The 14,257-nt window shown below is 39.6% G+C and overlaps 2 protein-coding genes across 2 annotated transcripts in view; both read left to right on the top strand.

Annotated features, from left to right (window-relative positions):
- Window positions 1-5,367, top strand: part of ryr1b (ryanodine receptor 1b (skeletal)) — a 78,483-nt gene extending 73,116 nt beyond the window's left edge. The window contains exons 97-107 of the mRNA XM_042413806.1: window positions 50-180; window positions 916-958; window positions 1,052-1,185; window positions 1,276-1,336; window positions 1,426-1,572; window positions 1,658-1,792; window positions 1,899-2,055; window positions 2,664-2,728; window positions 2,846-2,946; window positions 3,134-3,185; window positions 3,268-5,367. Of these exons, the coding sequence (XP_042269740.1) occupies window positions 50-180; window positions 916-958; window positions 1,052-1,185; window positions 1,276-1,336; window positions 1,426-1,572; window positions 1,658-1,792; window positions 1,899-2,055; window positions 2,664-2,728; window positions 2,846-2,946; window positions 3,134-3,185; window positions 3,268-3,363 (1,122 nt within the window). The 3' untranslated portion in view covers window positions 3,364-5,367. The remainder of the gene's footprint in view (window positions 1-49; window positions 181-915; window positions 959-1,051; window positions 1,186-1,275; window positions 1,337-1,425; window positions 1,573-1,657; window positions 1,793-1,898; window positions 2,056-2,663; window positions 2,729-2,845; window positions 2,947-3,133; window positions 3,186-3,267) is intronic.
- A 2,127-nt stretch (window positions 5,368-7,494) lies between these two features.
- Window positions 7,495-14,230, top strand: LOC121899215 (galectin-4-like). Its single transcript, XM_042414878.1, has 14 exons — window positions 7,495-7,602; window positions 8,379-8,467; window positions 8,898-9,102; window positions 9,281-9,394; window positions 10,205-10,306; window positions 10,357-10,413; window positions 10,538-10,600; window positions 11,105-11,131; window positions 11,300-11,335; window positions 11,518-11,544; window positions 11,646-11,675; window positions 13,377-13,465; window positions 13,550-13,715; window positions 13,849-14,230. Exons 1-14 carry the CDS (start codon window positions 7,558-7,560, stop codon window positions 13,993-13,995), a joined length of 1,197 nt encoding a protein of 398 aa, XP_042270812.1. The 5' UTR covers window positions 7,495-7,557; the 3' UTR covers window positions 13,996-14,230.
- Window positions 14,231-14,257: the final 27 nt, after the last annotated feature.

Raw genomic sequence — 14,257 nt, forward strand, 5'->3', positions numbered from 1 at the left:
TTTGTCTACTTGTAAGTTTCATACAGTTTGTCTTGTGTTCCTCCTCCAGGTCCCTCTGGTCATCTTCAAGAGAGAGAAGGAGCTGGCCAGAAAGCTGGAGTTTGATGGTCTCTACGTCACTGAGCAGCCCGAGGACGATGACATCAAGGGCCAGTGGGACAGACTGGTGCTCAACACTCCGTAAGACATGCCAGAGCAATTTCACAAACTTTCTCCAAATTGTCACACACTTGCTAAATTGGTGACTCTTGAAAGTTCTTCAATATATATTTACATCTTAATACTCTCATTGAATAATCATCTAGCGCAGCCAAGAGAATAACTATTTCTATCTGGCAAGTTATGACCTGTCAGAACAGTGTTTGTGTTGGACTGACACAAGAACAAAGTCCTCAGTATTCATTATATTAAGTTTTATCATTTAAATTTTAACATTGAAAGTAATGCTTGATGGTAATGGTAATTTTTTGCAATAATCCCTCAAATGTGGTTATCAAACACTTGACAAAGATATGTAATGGTGGCATGATATTTTACAGTTTCACAGTAAACTTTATTGTATAAAATGACATAATTATAAATAACTATAAATAAAAAAAAGTACAGAACAAAAAAAACAAGTACATATATATTAAACTTGAATTAAGAAAAATATCAAATAAATATAAAAAGCTGCCTATATAACTAAATATATATTGGCGCATATTGGACAACATATACGCCGATACCGATATATCTGATCAGCTGACCAATATATCGGTCGGCTCTACTAATATACCATCAGAACCTGACCCGAACCAGCAGTATTCCTTTGAAAATATGCCTGACATTAGGCTTGAACTGCAGATCTCTAATATACAGAATTGGAAATTAACTGTCTCTGAACATTTTATGATGTTTCTCTTTTACATGCAGCACTTTCCCCAACAATTACTGGGACAAGTTTGTGAAAAGAAAGGTGAGTTTTTATCTGACAGCTTTGTTTCAAACTGTGTTTTTTAGAGATATACTGTACCTTGCAGATAAATGACAATGAGTGTGTGATATCTAGGTGCTGGATAAATACGGTGACATCTACGGCAGAGAGAGGATTGCAGAGCTGCTCGGTATGGACTTGGCTTCTCTAGACGTCAGTGCCATGATGCATGAAAAGAAGCCTGAACCTGACACCTCAATGTTCGCCTGGTATGTACTGCGCTGTATTTACATAAACAAGTTCTTTAACAGGTTTATAGTACAAAACAACACAGAACAAACATGTCTTTCTCTCTGCAGGATAACATCTATTGACATCAAGTACCAGATCTGGAAGTTTGGTGTTGTGTTCACTGACAATGTGAGTTAAGGAAACAGTTCATAGTATAATGTATAATGAGAAAATCTTGAGTATGGTGTTACTGACATCTTTTCTTTCCCACCTTTTAGACTTTCCTCTACCTGTGTTGGTACCTGTTAATGTCTCTGCTCGGACACTACAACAACTTCTTCTTTGCTTGCCATCTTCTGGACATCGCCATGGGTGTCAAAACCCTGCGCACCATTCTGTCCTCCGTCACTCACAATGGCAAACAGGTTTGCACATTTCCACTGTAATGATGCATCACGAGGCTTTCTCTCTTTCCTCGTACTAAATGACACATCTGTCTGTTCTTTGCAGCTGGTGATGACAGTGGGTTTGCTGGCTGTGGTGGTGTACCTCTACACTGTGGTGGCCTTCAACTTCTTCCGCAAATTTTACAACAAGAGTGAGGATGAAGATGAACCGGACATGAAGTGCGACGACATGATGACTGTGAGTTATAGGACAGATTAGTGCAATTATGAAGCATGATTTAGAAGAGGTCAACTTTTCTTCGGGTTGCTAAGCTGACCTCTTACTCCCTTACTCCCCCCTACAGTGTTACCTGTTCCACATGTATGTCGGCGTGCGTGCTGGTGGTGGTATAGGAGATGAAATTGAGGACCCGGCTGGAGACGAATACGAGCTCTACCGAGTGGTCTTTGACATCACCTTCTTCTTCTTCGTCATTGTCATCCTGTTGGCTATCATTCAGGGTATGAACAGTCCTGTCTCCAGTTTGTTTCCAGTGCATCCAACCATCATGCTGCACTCGCATTGTGTAAAAATGGCTGTAAATACAAGTCAAAACTGAGCAAACTGCTCATAATTTAAAGTACGGTATTGGAATTCAATCTATTTGCGACAGAAATAGAAGAAGAGTTTAGAAGAGAAAGTTTAAATGCTGTTATATTCACACTAAAACAATGAACAATACATTTATTTGATAGTTACTATCCATACACTGCCTTAGTGGTAGTATCCAATCAGACGCTGTGGCTGACAGCAATGCACACTGGTACTTCCATCCCCCTCGGATCTGACCCAGGGACACTGAAGATACCGAGGATTGTCTCATTTTTCTACAAAACAAAAACCATCAGAATAATTTGAAAGGTGCTCATTAACCTTTTACACACAGCGGCTTTAAAGCTTGAAGTTGATCATTAAGATCTGATAGAGACAAGATGTTATCCAGTTTTCCTGCCTTTCTGTCATGATGTGACAATAAGGAGTCCTGACTTAGACCTGCTGGGAAGGTTTGTCAAAAAGAAAACCCTCTGAACTGTGTCTTTAGCGAGAAGTCTTTCTGTCTCTCTGTCAGGTCTGATCATTGATGCCTTTGGAGAGCTGAGAGACCAGCAGGAGCAGGTTAGAGAGGACATGGAGGTAAGATAATGAGTCTCACTGGGATTTAATTGGTCACTTTATTTAATCCACCTTCAATTCTCCTTCAGTTACAAAACGGGGACGTGTTTAATCTAAACTGTCCTTTCTCCCCTCCAGACGAAGTGTTTCATCTGTGGAATAGGAAGCGACTACTTTGACACGACGCCGCATGGCTTCGAGACGCACACCTTAGAAGAACATAACTTAGCCAACTACATGTGAGTTACCTTTCAGAGTGCAGATGTGACCATTGCACTGCTTTAAATGTGTTTCTTTTTTATGTTTAGATTAATTATCTTTACTTCCAAGCTCCCAGACGGCCTTGAAATCCTTGATTTTTTTAGAAATAATAGTTTTTAATGAGTGGATAACCTTGTTCTTTGTATTTCCTCTTTTATCTTTCAGGTTCTTCCTGATGTATCTCATCAATAAAGATGAAACAGAACACACAGGACAGGTCAGTAAATAATACGATGTCTAAAACCGTTATTTCCAATTCTGTCTCATGTTGTGACATTTTTCGCTTGTGTGTCTTTCAGGAGTCATACGTGTGGAAGATGTACCAGGAACGATGCTGGGACTTCTTCCCTGCCGGAGACTGCTTCAGGAAGCAGTATGAGGATCAGCTCGGATAACGTCCCGCATTGTGAACGTGCGTCTGAGGGAGAAAGAGAGGAGAGAGGAGGGGAGTGAAATTCAGAGAGAGAGAGAGAGAGAGGAGAGATTAGAAATTTAGAAAAATCGAACATGTCTACGTCTTAGTTTTGCCTTTTGTCTGCACATTTCTCTCCTCTGTTGAAGCTATGCACACTTTGACTGCACTCAAGTTCCACCTGCAGCAGAATGTTGACAGATCAGATTTGAGAAAAGCAGAGTAATAATATCACAGAGGCATAAACAGACACAAGAAGCCAGGGGCCTTTTTATTCCACTATGAATACACTACATGGCCTTTTTTTTGTGTAAATTATACATAGATTGCCTTGCATATCAATTGTGTCTACACACAACGGGCTCTTACAGTCGCTACTGTTGTAACATTACAGCTTGTCTACATAGAAAGAGTTTCAGCCGTGTTTTTCTGTCGTCCGTCTAATGCTACAATGATCGTGTGTGGGGTTTCTGATAGCTGCCAAAACTCGGGTGACCTACACTTAATTCTGTGCCTGAACGCATCCTGTGTAGATACAGACAGAGGACTGAAGCAGCTGCTGCTGCTGCTCTGCTAATGTGCTGCTTTCGCTACGCAGGCTGTGTAGACACTGTGTTATAGTGCCTATAGCAACGTCACTGCTTTGGCTATCAGATAGTTCTTTGTTTTAAAACTTTTATTTGAGATTAGAGTGAATATGTTTTATTTACATTGTTAGTAAGGTTGGAATTTTTTTTTTTTTGTATGTGGCTGCTGCCATCTGATATTTCATGTATGATTTCTGGTGTTTCAATGAGACAGTTTTGAAAGAGAGCAACTCACAGTCGCATCTTCAAGGTCCTTGAGGGAGCAGTGAACATTTTTCGGGCCCCCTCTCGCTCCTTTTCTTCCTCTTTCAAGACTCAGAAACGTGTCTTCAACCTAAGAGATCATGTAAGGGAACTCTCTTGTGGAAAACTAACTTGCCAAGAAAATAAAAAACAGTATCATCTGCGTACGTGACACATACTGGTGTGAATCAGCTGTATAGACAAACCCAGTTTGCACTCTGAAGTCTTACGATGCATCCCTGGATGTATGTGGTCCCCTATCTCCACTGGTGTCTCTGTGCCATATAAGATAGTGATGATGTACACACACATACAATATAGGAGGATGCCAAGGTTATTTATTTATTGTTTATATGCAGGTCAAATCCTCTGAAGACGACCGTTTTAGCCCGTCTGTATTTCAGGCCAACAGTCTGTTTTATGACACTTTATGCACAATAAGTTTTTGTCAGTGCATTAAAATAAGTAATGAATGTATTTAATGTATACATTTTGGCCGACGCGTCATCTGTATAACTGAGTAATGACTAGGCTGCTGCTTAGAGGCCTTTTGATGAAAATACATATTTTACATAAATCATAGATACATATATTTATTTTTCTTTAGGGCTTTGAAGAATTTAAACAATCCATGCTACTTTGTCGGACATGAACGTGTCATGTGTCCTGTTTTGAAATCCACACCGATGAAGAGGATTGGTCACGTCGAAGTAAACGCCCGGGTTTGCAGTCAGAAGAGAAAATTAGCTTTTGTTTTTGCTAGTTAGGTTTTTATGATAGCTATTTTTAGGAGTCCAGCATATCAGTTATTTTTCTCAATCAAGAAAGTCATGTGTGATGCATTGATCTCAGACAGTTCTGTCTCACTATGCCTCTTTCAGAACAGTACGTCCTTTACACACACACACACACACACACACACACACACACAAACCCACGAACTCTCCATCTTGTATTTAATGTTATGACTCGCTGTGTCAGAGGCAGAGCAGTACCTTGTTTGCCGAGGACTCTGAAGTGTGCGTTTGCCTCTGTGGTCAGCACAGAGGCGGTTGGATGTTATGGAGCTGAATGGAGATCACTACTTTCCACCTGACTGAGTGTCCTATGACTGAACCCTGTGTTTCAATACAGAATAAACAGATTATTTTAAGGAGCACTGGATTATGTGTCCTCATTTACATGCAAGCTGCTGTTTGCTCTCACTGTCTGTGTGTGTGTGTGTGTGTGTGTGTCTGTGTGTCTGTGAATGCTTTACTTGTTCTACCTATTTGAGGACCAGTTTTAGACCTTGAGTGTGAGGACATATTTGGAAAATGAGAACATTTTGTCTGGCCCTCACTTTCTCAAGGGATTTTTTAAAAATAAGACTTGGTTTTAGGGTTAGAATTAGGTTTAGGCTCAGGTTTCTACAGGCAAATGTCTGTGCATGTGTGTGTGTATGTGTGTGTGTGTGTGTTTAAGCTACTGTAACTTTTGTTGCAGTCAGCATTAGTTTGCATATATAACATACATTTAAATCCATTTACAGATGCTTGTCAGCTTGAGATATTTTCTGTTTGATTATTTGTCCCATGCTGGTTTTTCTGACTGACCTGTTCCTCCACAAATGTGCGGATATGCATTTATTTGATTCATTTACTTTAAGATAACAATATGTACAATGCAGATACTGTAAGGAAACAGTATTAGATCAAATTAAGTGGTGTACATGATACGTTTATTCCTAATAATGTCTTCTTTCTTGTTCTGCCATGATACAAATTTGTCATTATACTTTAATATCTTTAGCAGATCACTGGGCCTTTGTGGTCTTCATGCTCTGCAAAAGGTTCACTGACACCGACACTCACCTTGAAATGACATTAAGGCGCCTACTTTACAGTGTATTAAATTAAATGTTCCGTCTCTCAGGCGTCAGTGTTACATTTTTATTGTGGCTTTGGCTTTTCTTTATCTTAATCAAATATCAAAAGTCCATCATTTTGCTTTATGCTCTTCAGGAAACACCCATGTATCACTATGACAGCCTTTGTCCTGATTAAGTGTGTGCGTGCGCTTGTATGTCTGTGTGTGTCATAACCAGCTTGTATGCTTACTTTGTAAAGCACCTCCTTGCCTAACCTGCCTTCATGTGGTATGCATTTAAAGTTATACACAGTGACCTGAATGGTAGATAAGGGTCATTTTCTGTTTGCTTTTAGTAGGCAGGCTCGCTGGATATTTCATGATTCATACACACACCCTCCTACAATTAGTTAGGGTGTAAAAGAATGAAACCTTTATGGGCTGAACTGAGATAATGTCTCCACAGATTTCCAATTTGTTGTCTTTTCTACCACCAAGAAAGGCAGGAAATATTCTGAGTTATATATCAGAAATATTCCAATATTCTGACAGATAGGTAGTTGTAAGTTTCATGTTTTATTATGCAAGTTTGTGTAGTAATTTGGACGGCAATAAACCATAATTATTTAGAAGGGATACCAGTTGCATCAACAGTGAGTACAGTTATAAGTCATGTTAGTTTTTCGTTACACATTCTGCACACACAGTCGTGTTTCAGAGGACATTGCATTGACTTACATTCATTTCCTGGAGACTTTTCCTTACCTTAACCCTAACCACCACATACCTAACCCTAACCCTTACCCTAACCTTATCATAACTCTAAACTTACCTTAACTTTAAACCAAGTCTTCCCCCTAAAATTAATGATTTACATTAAGGGGATTTGCTTTTTGTCCCCATAAGGGAGGCAAGTCCCCATAACATGACTGTGTAAACAGATTTACATCCCCAAAACATAAGGAATACCTGGACAACACACACACACACACACACACACACACACACACACACACACACACACACACACACACACACACACACACACACACACACATATATATCAGATCATGGTCACTTTTTGGGACATTACATAGACTTACATTCATACACTTACCCTAACCTTAACCACTGACCCAAAAATCAGCTTTTTCACAATTGGGAACATGATTTTTGACCCCGATTGGACAAAGTGTCCAAGAAGGGTGTTTAGTGAAATTTTTCCCCAGAAGTAGCCTACAGACATCTCTCTCTCACGCACACACATGCGTGCACGTACATACACAAAGACACACTTTCTGTCTATTGTCATAAAGTGCCACTCCTCTGCTGGGTCCAAGGTTAATGTGCATCTCGTGCTTCCAAAGTAAACATGGTGATGTAGGCCTGGGTTTGGTACCCTGCTCTGCCCCTCCCTCGTCACTTGTATAAAACGAGGCATCCAGCAGCCTGACAGCTCTCCTGTTTCCATCTGCTTCTTCATCTCATCAACTGCTGCCATGACGTTTGTCGCTCCTCCTGGCTACCAGCCAATCTACAACCCTGTAAGTATCCTGCTGCTAAAAGCCATCATACCCTTTTATATGGCTCCTGTATGCACTGTATAGCTTGGTGGGTAATGCATTACACTAATACAAGGAGATTAGGATTTAACCACCTGTGGGGGCAGCAATGCTAAAAATATGTTAGTGTGACGTAGTTCAGACAAGAGTTCACCAGTCGGCTTCTTAATGGGGTTTCCAAACTTCTTCAGATGACTTTGTATATAATTATATTACAGGCTGGACAACAGTATGTAGTAGTTGTGCTCTAAATTGTAATAAATTGTTTTTGCATGTAGCCCAGATGAAAGTAACTATGTTTTAAGTACGTCAGTGCATGAGTATTTGCTCCCATTAATTTAAGTATAAAGAATTAAAGATTCTGGACTGAACTGTGAGCTTGTTAGAAATTTCTGTAGATATTTATAGTTTAATTAACATAATGGAATTTAGTGAATGTATTTATTGAACATTGCAATATGGGCTGAAACCAAAAAGATCTAGAAAGAAAGAGTCTCGTGAGAGAAATAGTCTTGAATTCTGTGTTCATATTTGAAAATGTAAACTAAAATAAACCTAAGAGGAACAGTAATCATCCTCGCAGCCAAGGATAATAAACATTACACAACTGCTACACACATTTTTTTTGGGAGTCTGGATATTTCTATCCAGAGCTACTTGTTGTGAGTTTCCTGTATAAGTAGCTGACATTCAGGGATGTGTCTTGCGTGCTTGGTTGCATTGGACAGTATGGTTGAGTATTTTTCTGCACTGTACAGACAATCCCTTATCTTGGGCCCATTTATGGAGGCCTGAGGGACGGTACGTCCATCTACATCCAGGGATCCATTCCTGATGATATCACCAGGTGAGTGTAGAAAGCAAATGTTTAACAATAAACATCTTGTGTGTTCAGTCCATATTGTATGAGACGTTTCCATGACAGTAACCGTGAACCTTTTGATACCATTTGAAAGCACAGGCTACATATTGTGTAATCTCACACAGGGTGGAGCAGGTTTCTTTTCATTCATGGATATCAAAGCAGACATTGTCCCTCCCCTTTTCGAAATAGTAGTATCTGAGTTGCCAAAGGTATTTTTACAGGCCATTAGCAGACAAAGTAAACACTACACATACCTGACTGTATCATGAGATCTTTTGCTCTCTTGTGAGAAGACTTGGCCCCACCTGAACTGTTTGCATTTCTTCTGTTTTCTAACACTAAACTAACTTATTAGTCACTTCAGGATTCAGGGATATAATGTCTCTGGTTTGCCTGCTGTTGCTTTTGTCAGGTTTTTCATCAACCTGCTATGTGGAGAGTATGAGTCCAGCGACATCGCCCTCCACTTCAACCCTCGCTTTGACGGCTGGGACAAAGTGGTCTTCAACACTCGGCAGAATGACTCCTGGGACGAGGAGGAGAAGATTCGTGATATGCCCTTCAGCAAGGGCGAGCCCTTTGAAATGGTCATCATGGCCACTTCACAAGGCTACACGGTCAGACCAGACAGAAGTTAGAAGTCCATTTATTTTGCTGCAATCTTATTGCTAATTTGTATGTTGCGAGATGAACATAACTTCCCTTAACCAGACTAAAAATAATTATTTATTACTGAACCAGTGTTGACGGTGCCATGACACACTCTGCTTTACATTTAACATTATTCTGCTGCAGATCAAAGTCAGGGGGAATGACTTCCACACCTACGAACACCGTATCCCTATGGACAGAGTGCGTGGAATGCAGATCGGAGGAGATGTTTCCATCCAGACCATTAATATCATAGGGGTGAGACGTCCAGTCCCTGAATCTTTCAGCTTTATGCTTTTCTTAGGAAAAGAAATTACATTTTAGAGCCTTAAGGAATAAATCATGGACAGCTGATTGCTTTTGCGTCAGGGTGCTCGAGGTGGTATGAACAGTAAATGTTGTATTACGTTTACAATATGTTAGTGCTTGCTTATTTAAATTTGTTTAAAATGTTTATTGCTTCGCTGGAATCTCATTGCAATAAAAAAAACCCATATCTTACCTCTCCTGTAGGCAATTACTAATGGTTGCTAAGGTATTATTAGTGGTTTCTAGGGTGTCAGGGTGTAATTAGGTAGCAGTCAGAGGATTTGTCATGGTTGCATAGGGTGACTGTGGGTGCATATAGTATAGCAGCAGCAGCAGCAGCAGTGTTAATAGTAGTTGTTTCACCTTAAGAAAATAAGGAAGCGTTAGAATACTCCACTGTTTCCCCCTTTTTAAAAAAATCTTAAAAGGTTTGACTTTCTAAAAAAGATTTGTTGCTGATATCAGCGCTTGTCATTACTGAGAGAATACTATGCTGATATAACCTGAACATTGCTGCAGATACTCCTTTTCTGCCTAATGAATTTGCCTAGATACAATCACTTTTATTACCAATAAATGACTTGTTATTGCCACATTATTGCCCTATTGCCCTCCCCTGCTATTACAAGAAGTTACATTATTATTACTTAATTGTAATAAACTGTAATGCAGAGTGCCCCAAAAAATAGTAGCACAGGTGGTTGAACTAGCAGCAGTTTTATTTACACCCCTGTAAACTGTAAACTTTTGTCTTTTTAGGCAGGAATGGGAGGAGGAATGGGAGGAGGAATGGGCGGAGGCATGGGAGGAGGCATGGGCGGAGGCATGGGAGGAGGCATGGGAGTAAGTACCTTTAATCATGTCAGGCCATTAATTTTTTTGAACATTTAATTCGACACAGAATTGCACAGTGTTTAACATGTTCATGCTCTTTCAAACAGGGAGGATATCCAGGAAGTGGAATGGGGGTATGTCAGTTCTGTTGGTGTTCATTGTCTTTTAATGCAGTTTCCTTTGAATAGTTCTGGAAATATAGTAAAATATTGTGAAATGTATTTTCACAAACCTTTGCTTCTTCTAACTGATTTCCAGGGAGGATACCCAGGTGGCATGGGAGGCGGTATGGGTGGAGGCGGTATGGGAGGTGACATGGGAGTAAGTACACTAAAGAGGCCTTTATTGTTCATGACAGGCCATAAATACTAAATAAATTAGAGCATTAAACAGTATTAAACATGTTCACCACCTTTCAACAGGGTTGCTATCCAGGAGGTGGAATGGGGGTAAGAGTTACTATGAATAAATACTTTCATTTCCAATCGTCATCAGAGTCCACATCTCGCTCAAATTCATTTATTTATATTGCGTCTTTTACAAACATGTCTAAAATACAGAAGAAGAAGACGTTTAGCTAATAAATCACGGAACAAAACTTAATATTTGTCTCAATATAGGGTGGATATCCAGGAGATGAAATGGGGGTAAGAGTTACTATAAATAAATGCTTTCATGTTTAATCTTCATCAGAGTCCAGATCATGCTGAAATACCTTTATTTATATTACGTCTATGACAAGCACATCTAAAATACAGAAGGAGAAAACTACCTACATTTAGCTAATAAATCACAGAACAAAACTTAATATTTGTTTCATCACAGGGTGGATATCCAGGAGGTGGAATGGGGGTAAGAGTTACTATAAATAAATACTTTCATTTCTAATCTTCATCAGAGTCCAGATCATGCTCAAATTCCTTTATTTATATTATGTCTATTACAAGCATGTCTAAAATATAGAAGAAGATGTTTAGCTAATAAATCACAGAACAAAACTTAATGTTTGTTTCATCACAGGGTGGCTATCCAGGAGGCATGGGAGGTGGTATGGGGGTATGAAACAATTTTATTTTCCATATGTATTTTTTTTTTTTGCATTTAATTGCTTTATATTAAACTTAACTAGTTAATATAGCGTATGTATGTTTAATACAAAAGTGAGTATGTAATCATCAGATTGAATGTGGACTGTGGTGTCAAATTTGTACAAATTACTTTGTTTTTTCTTGTGTCAGGGAGGATTTCCAGGATCAAACCTGCCGGTGAGAATACTGCACAATTACACATTCATAAAGTCAACATCTCCTCTGTGTATATGTGATATTTTCATCCTTAAATCTTATATCTGTTAATCTCGTTATAGAGCATGGGTGGGCAGCCAGTCTACAATCCTGTAAGTAAAATATGTTCCACTCTCTGGAAACTGACTGACAATCACTTATTGTGAGGCCTTGTTTGCAGTGGTCACTTGGTTTTGGTGTTTTGATGGGAGACATAGTGTACTGTACTTCTTGTTATGACACTTCGGCTTTGAAGGGTTGATTGTGTGTTTCCAGATTACATTATTAATCCCTGTGATAGTGCATCTACACTATTTAGATACTGAAGTGTAACTACGCTATTATGTCTGCCTTGACATTGTTTCGGATGACGGTTGACCTGTGTTTTTAATCCTGAGTGTTTGCTACCATCCAGTGGTCGCAAGACAGAACTGCAATAAGAATTAAAATTCGTAAAAATAGCGTCTTTTGGTGTATGGTATTCATAATCATGTTACTTATGTATTGATACACTTTGTTATCAAGTTTCTCAGCTTTAAAGGTGCAGTGTGTAGAATTTAGTGGCATCTAATGGGATATAATATTCATAAGTATGTTTTAATTAGTATATAATCACCTGAAAATAACAATTGCTGTGTTTTTGTTACCTTAGAATGAGCCTTTTGTCCTCTTCCTTTGAGCCTCTCAAGTTGCACGGCCACTCTACAGTAGCCCAGAATGGACAAACCAAACACTGGCTCCAGGGAGGGCCTTTTGCGTTTTGTTTTTTGTTTTTTGTTTTTGTTTTGTTTGTTTCACAGCCACCGTAGGTTCCTACATGCTTAGAAAGAGAATGAATGGATACATTATAAGATAAGATGTATTATAAGAGCAGGAACTCGCAGGCGGGGCCAGCAGGAGGCCGCACAACGTGGAAGCAAGCCTGGAAGCTAGAAACTTTTTTTAGCGTATGTGCTAGGCGAGCAATTCTTATTAGAGTGAAAGGGGCGCCATTTTCGGTCCGGTATCCAGCTCTCACGATATATCCATGGGGGAGGGGTATTCAATTTGTTGCAATCTGCAACCTCACTGCTAGATGCCACTAAATTCTACACACTGGTCCTTTAAATTTGTTCAGTTAGATAAGTGGACAACTGGCACCAATGTCCTTACGCAACAATATGTCCGTCTAGTTTACAAAGCTACTGGAAAGTAGCCTCACACTCACCATCTTATTGCGGTCACTTGTCTTTTGAACATGACCTGAGTGTATTAATCAGGATATTTAGTGCCCTCTAGTGGTCACACAGAGGAACTGCAATACATTAAATTCGTCAAACAAACATCAGCGCAGACATAATCACACACTATCACTTCCAGTAAATCCGTTCAATTAAGGATTCAGTAACTAAGAAATTATAATGAAGAAGAAAAAACAAGGAAGATAAAAACTTGGAAATTGTGTTTTTTATTCTAGTGAGTAACTGAGAGCATGTTAACATAGTAAATGTCAGCATTTACATCCAATAGTTGTCAGCATGCTGACTGCAATTGCATTTAGCTAAACTCAGCCTAAGCACAGCTGCGACGGTGATGAAATACAGTTTAAAGCTGAGCTGAACCTGACAAACTGAGTCTATGTCCTAAAATGACCACTGCACAGTGCAAACACTCTTGATTTAGGTAACATACACATTCCTTAGGCCAAGCATCACATGATTTTTCCCCAGTAGGATATAGGAATATAAAAATTATCTCATAGGGGCCACAGGTGTTGCTATTGAGTCTTTTTATTGCGTTTAATGTCATATTTTGTTTTTGCTGTGTGATTGAAGCCCTTGCCCTACTCCAACATGATCCCAGGAGGGATGTTCCCTAAGAGGACCATCATCATCAGAGGCATGGTGAACTATGGAGCAGACAGGTGTGTTTGTGAGTGTGCATGCATACCTCGGTATAAGGTGGTATGTGCATGCTAACAGACAGTCTTGGGTCTCTTGTGTTGCAGCATATGCATCAACTTCATGTCGAGCAGATCTCGGGACATCGCCTTCCACATGAACCCCAGAGTGAGGGAGGGGATTGTGGTGAGAAACAGCATGATTGGAGGTGACTGGGGTCAGGAGGAGAGAGACGGCAGCATGAACCCCTTCATGGAGGGACAGTACTTTGATGTAAGTAGTATCAGTCATTCATTCTTCATATTTTCCTCTCATTATTAATTCCTACGTGATTTAGGTGTGGTCTGTGTTGTTTTGACTGACTATGGCTGAGCAGTGTCTTGATTTTTCTGTTTTTGTTTCTCAGATGTCAATTCGCTGCGGGAACCAGAGATTTAAGGTCTTTGTGAACGGGCAGCATCTGTTCAATTTCTTCCACCGCTTCCAGTCCTTTAATGAGATTGACATGCTGGAGATTGAAGGCGATATGCAGATCTCCTACATTCACTTCTGAAACCTCACACACCTACGCATCATAGTATTCATTCTGTACATTATTCAACTATTTCATGTGCTTTTTAGGTGTCGGGTGATATTTCAGAGGATATATCAGCCCCTGTGTTGTTCATCTCAGGTTCATAATCTTCCTGCTGTCTGATCATAAATATCAATAAGACAAAACTTTACCTCATTATCAACTGTATTGTTCATACCTGATAAACTGAATCAATAAACATGTCACTAAAACATCTGGATGTATGAGATTTATACTGACC

The sequence above is a fragment of the Thunnus maccoyii genome, chromosome 6 (genome assembly GCF_910596095.1).
Source record: "Thunnus maccoyii chromosome 6, fThuMac1.1, whole genome shotgun sequence".
Taxonomy (NCBI): Eukaryota; Metazoa; Chordata; class Actinopteri; order Scombriformes; family Scombridae; genus Thunnus; species Thunnus maccoyii.

Coding starts and splice junctions, on each gene's coding strand:
- LOC121899215 (XM_042414878.1), top strand. CDS start 7,558: ATGACGTTTGTCGCTCCTCCTGGCTACCAGCCAATCTACAACCCT. Junction 10,601..11,104: donor GTATGGGAGGTGACATGGGA/GTAAGTACACTA, acceptor GTTTCATCACAG/GGTGGATATCCAGGAGGTGG. Junction 11,132..11,299: donor ATCCAGGAGGTGGAATGGGG/GTAAGAGTTACT, acceptor GTTTCATCACAG/GGTGGCTATCCAGGAGGCAT.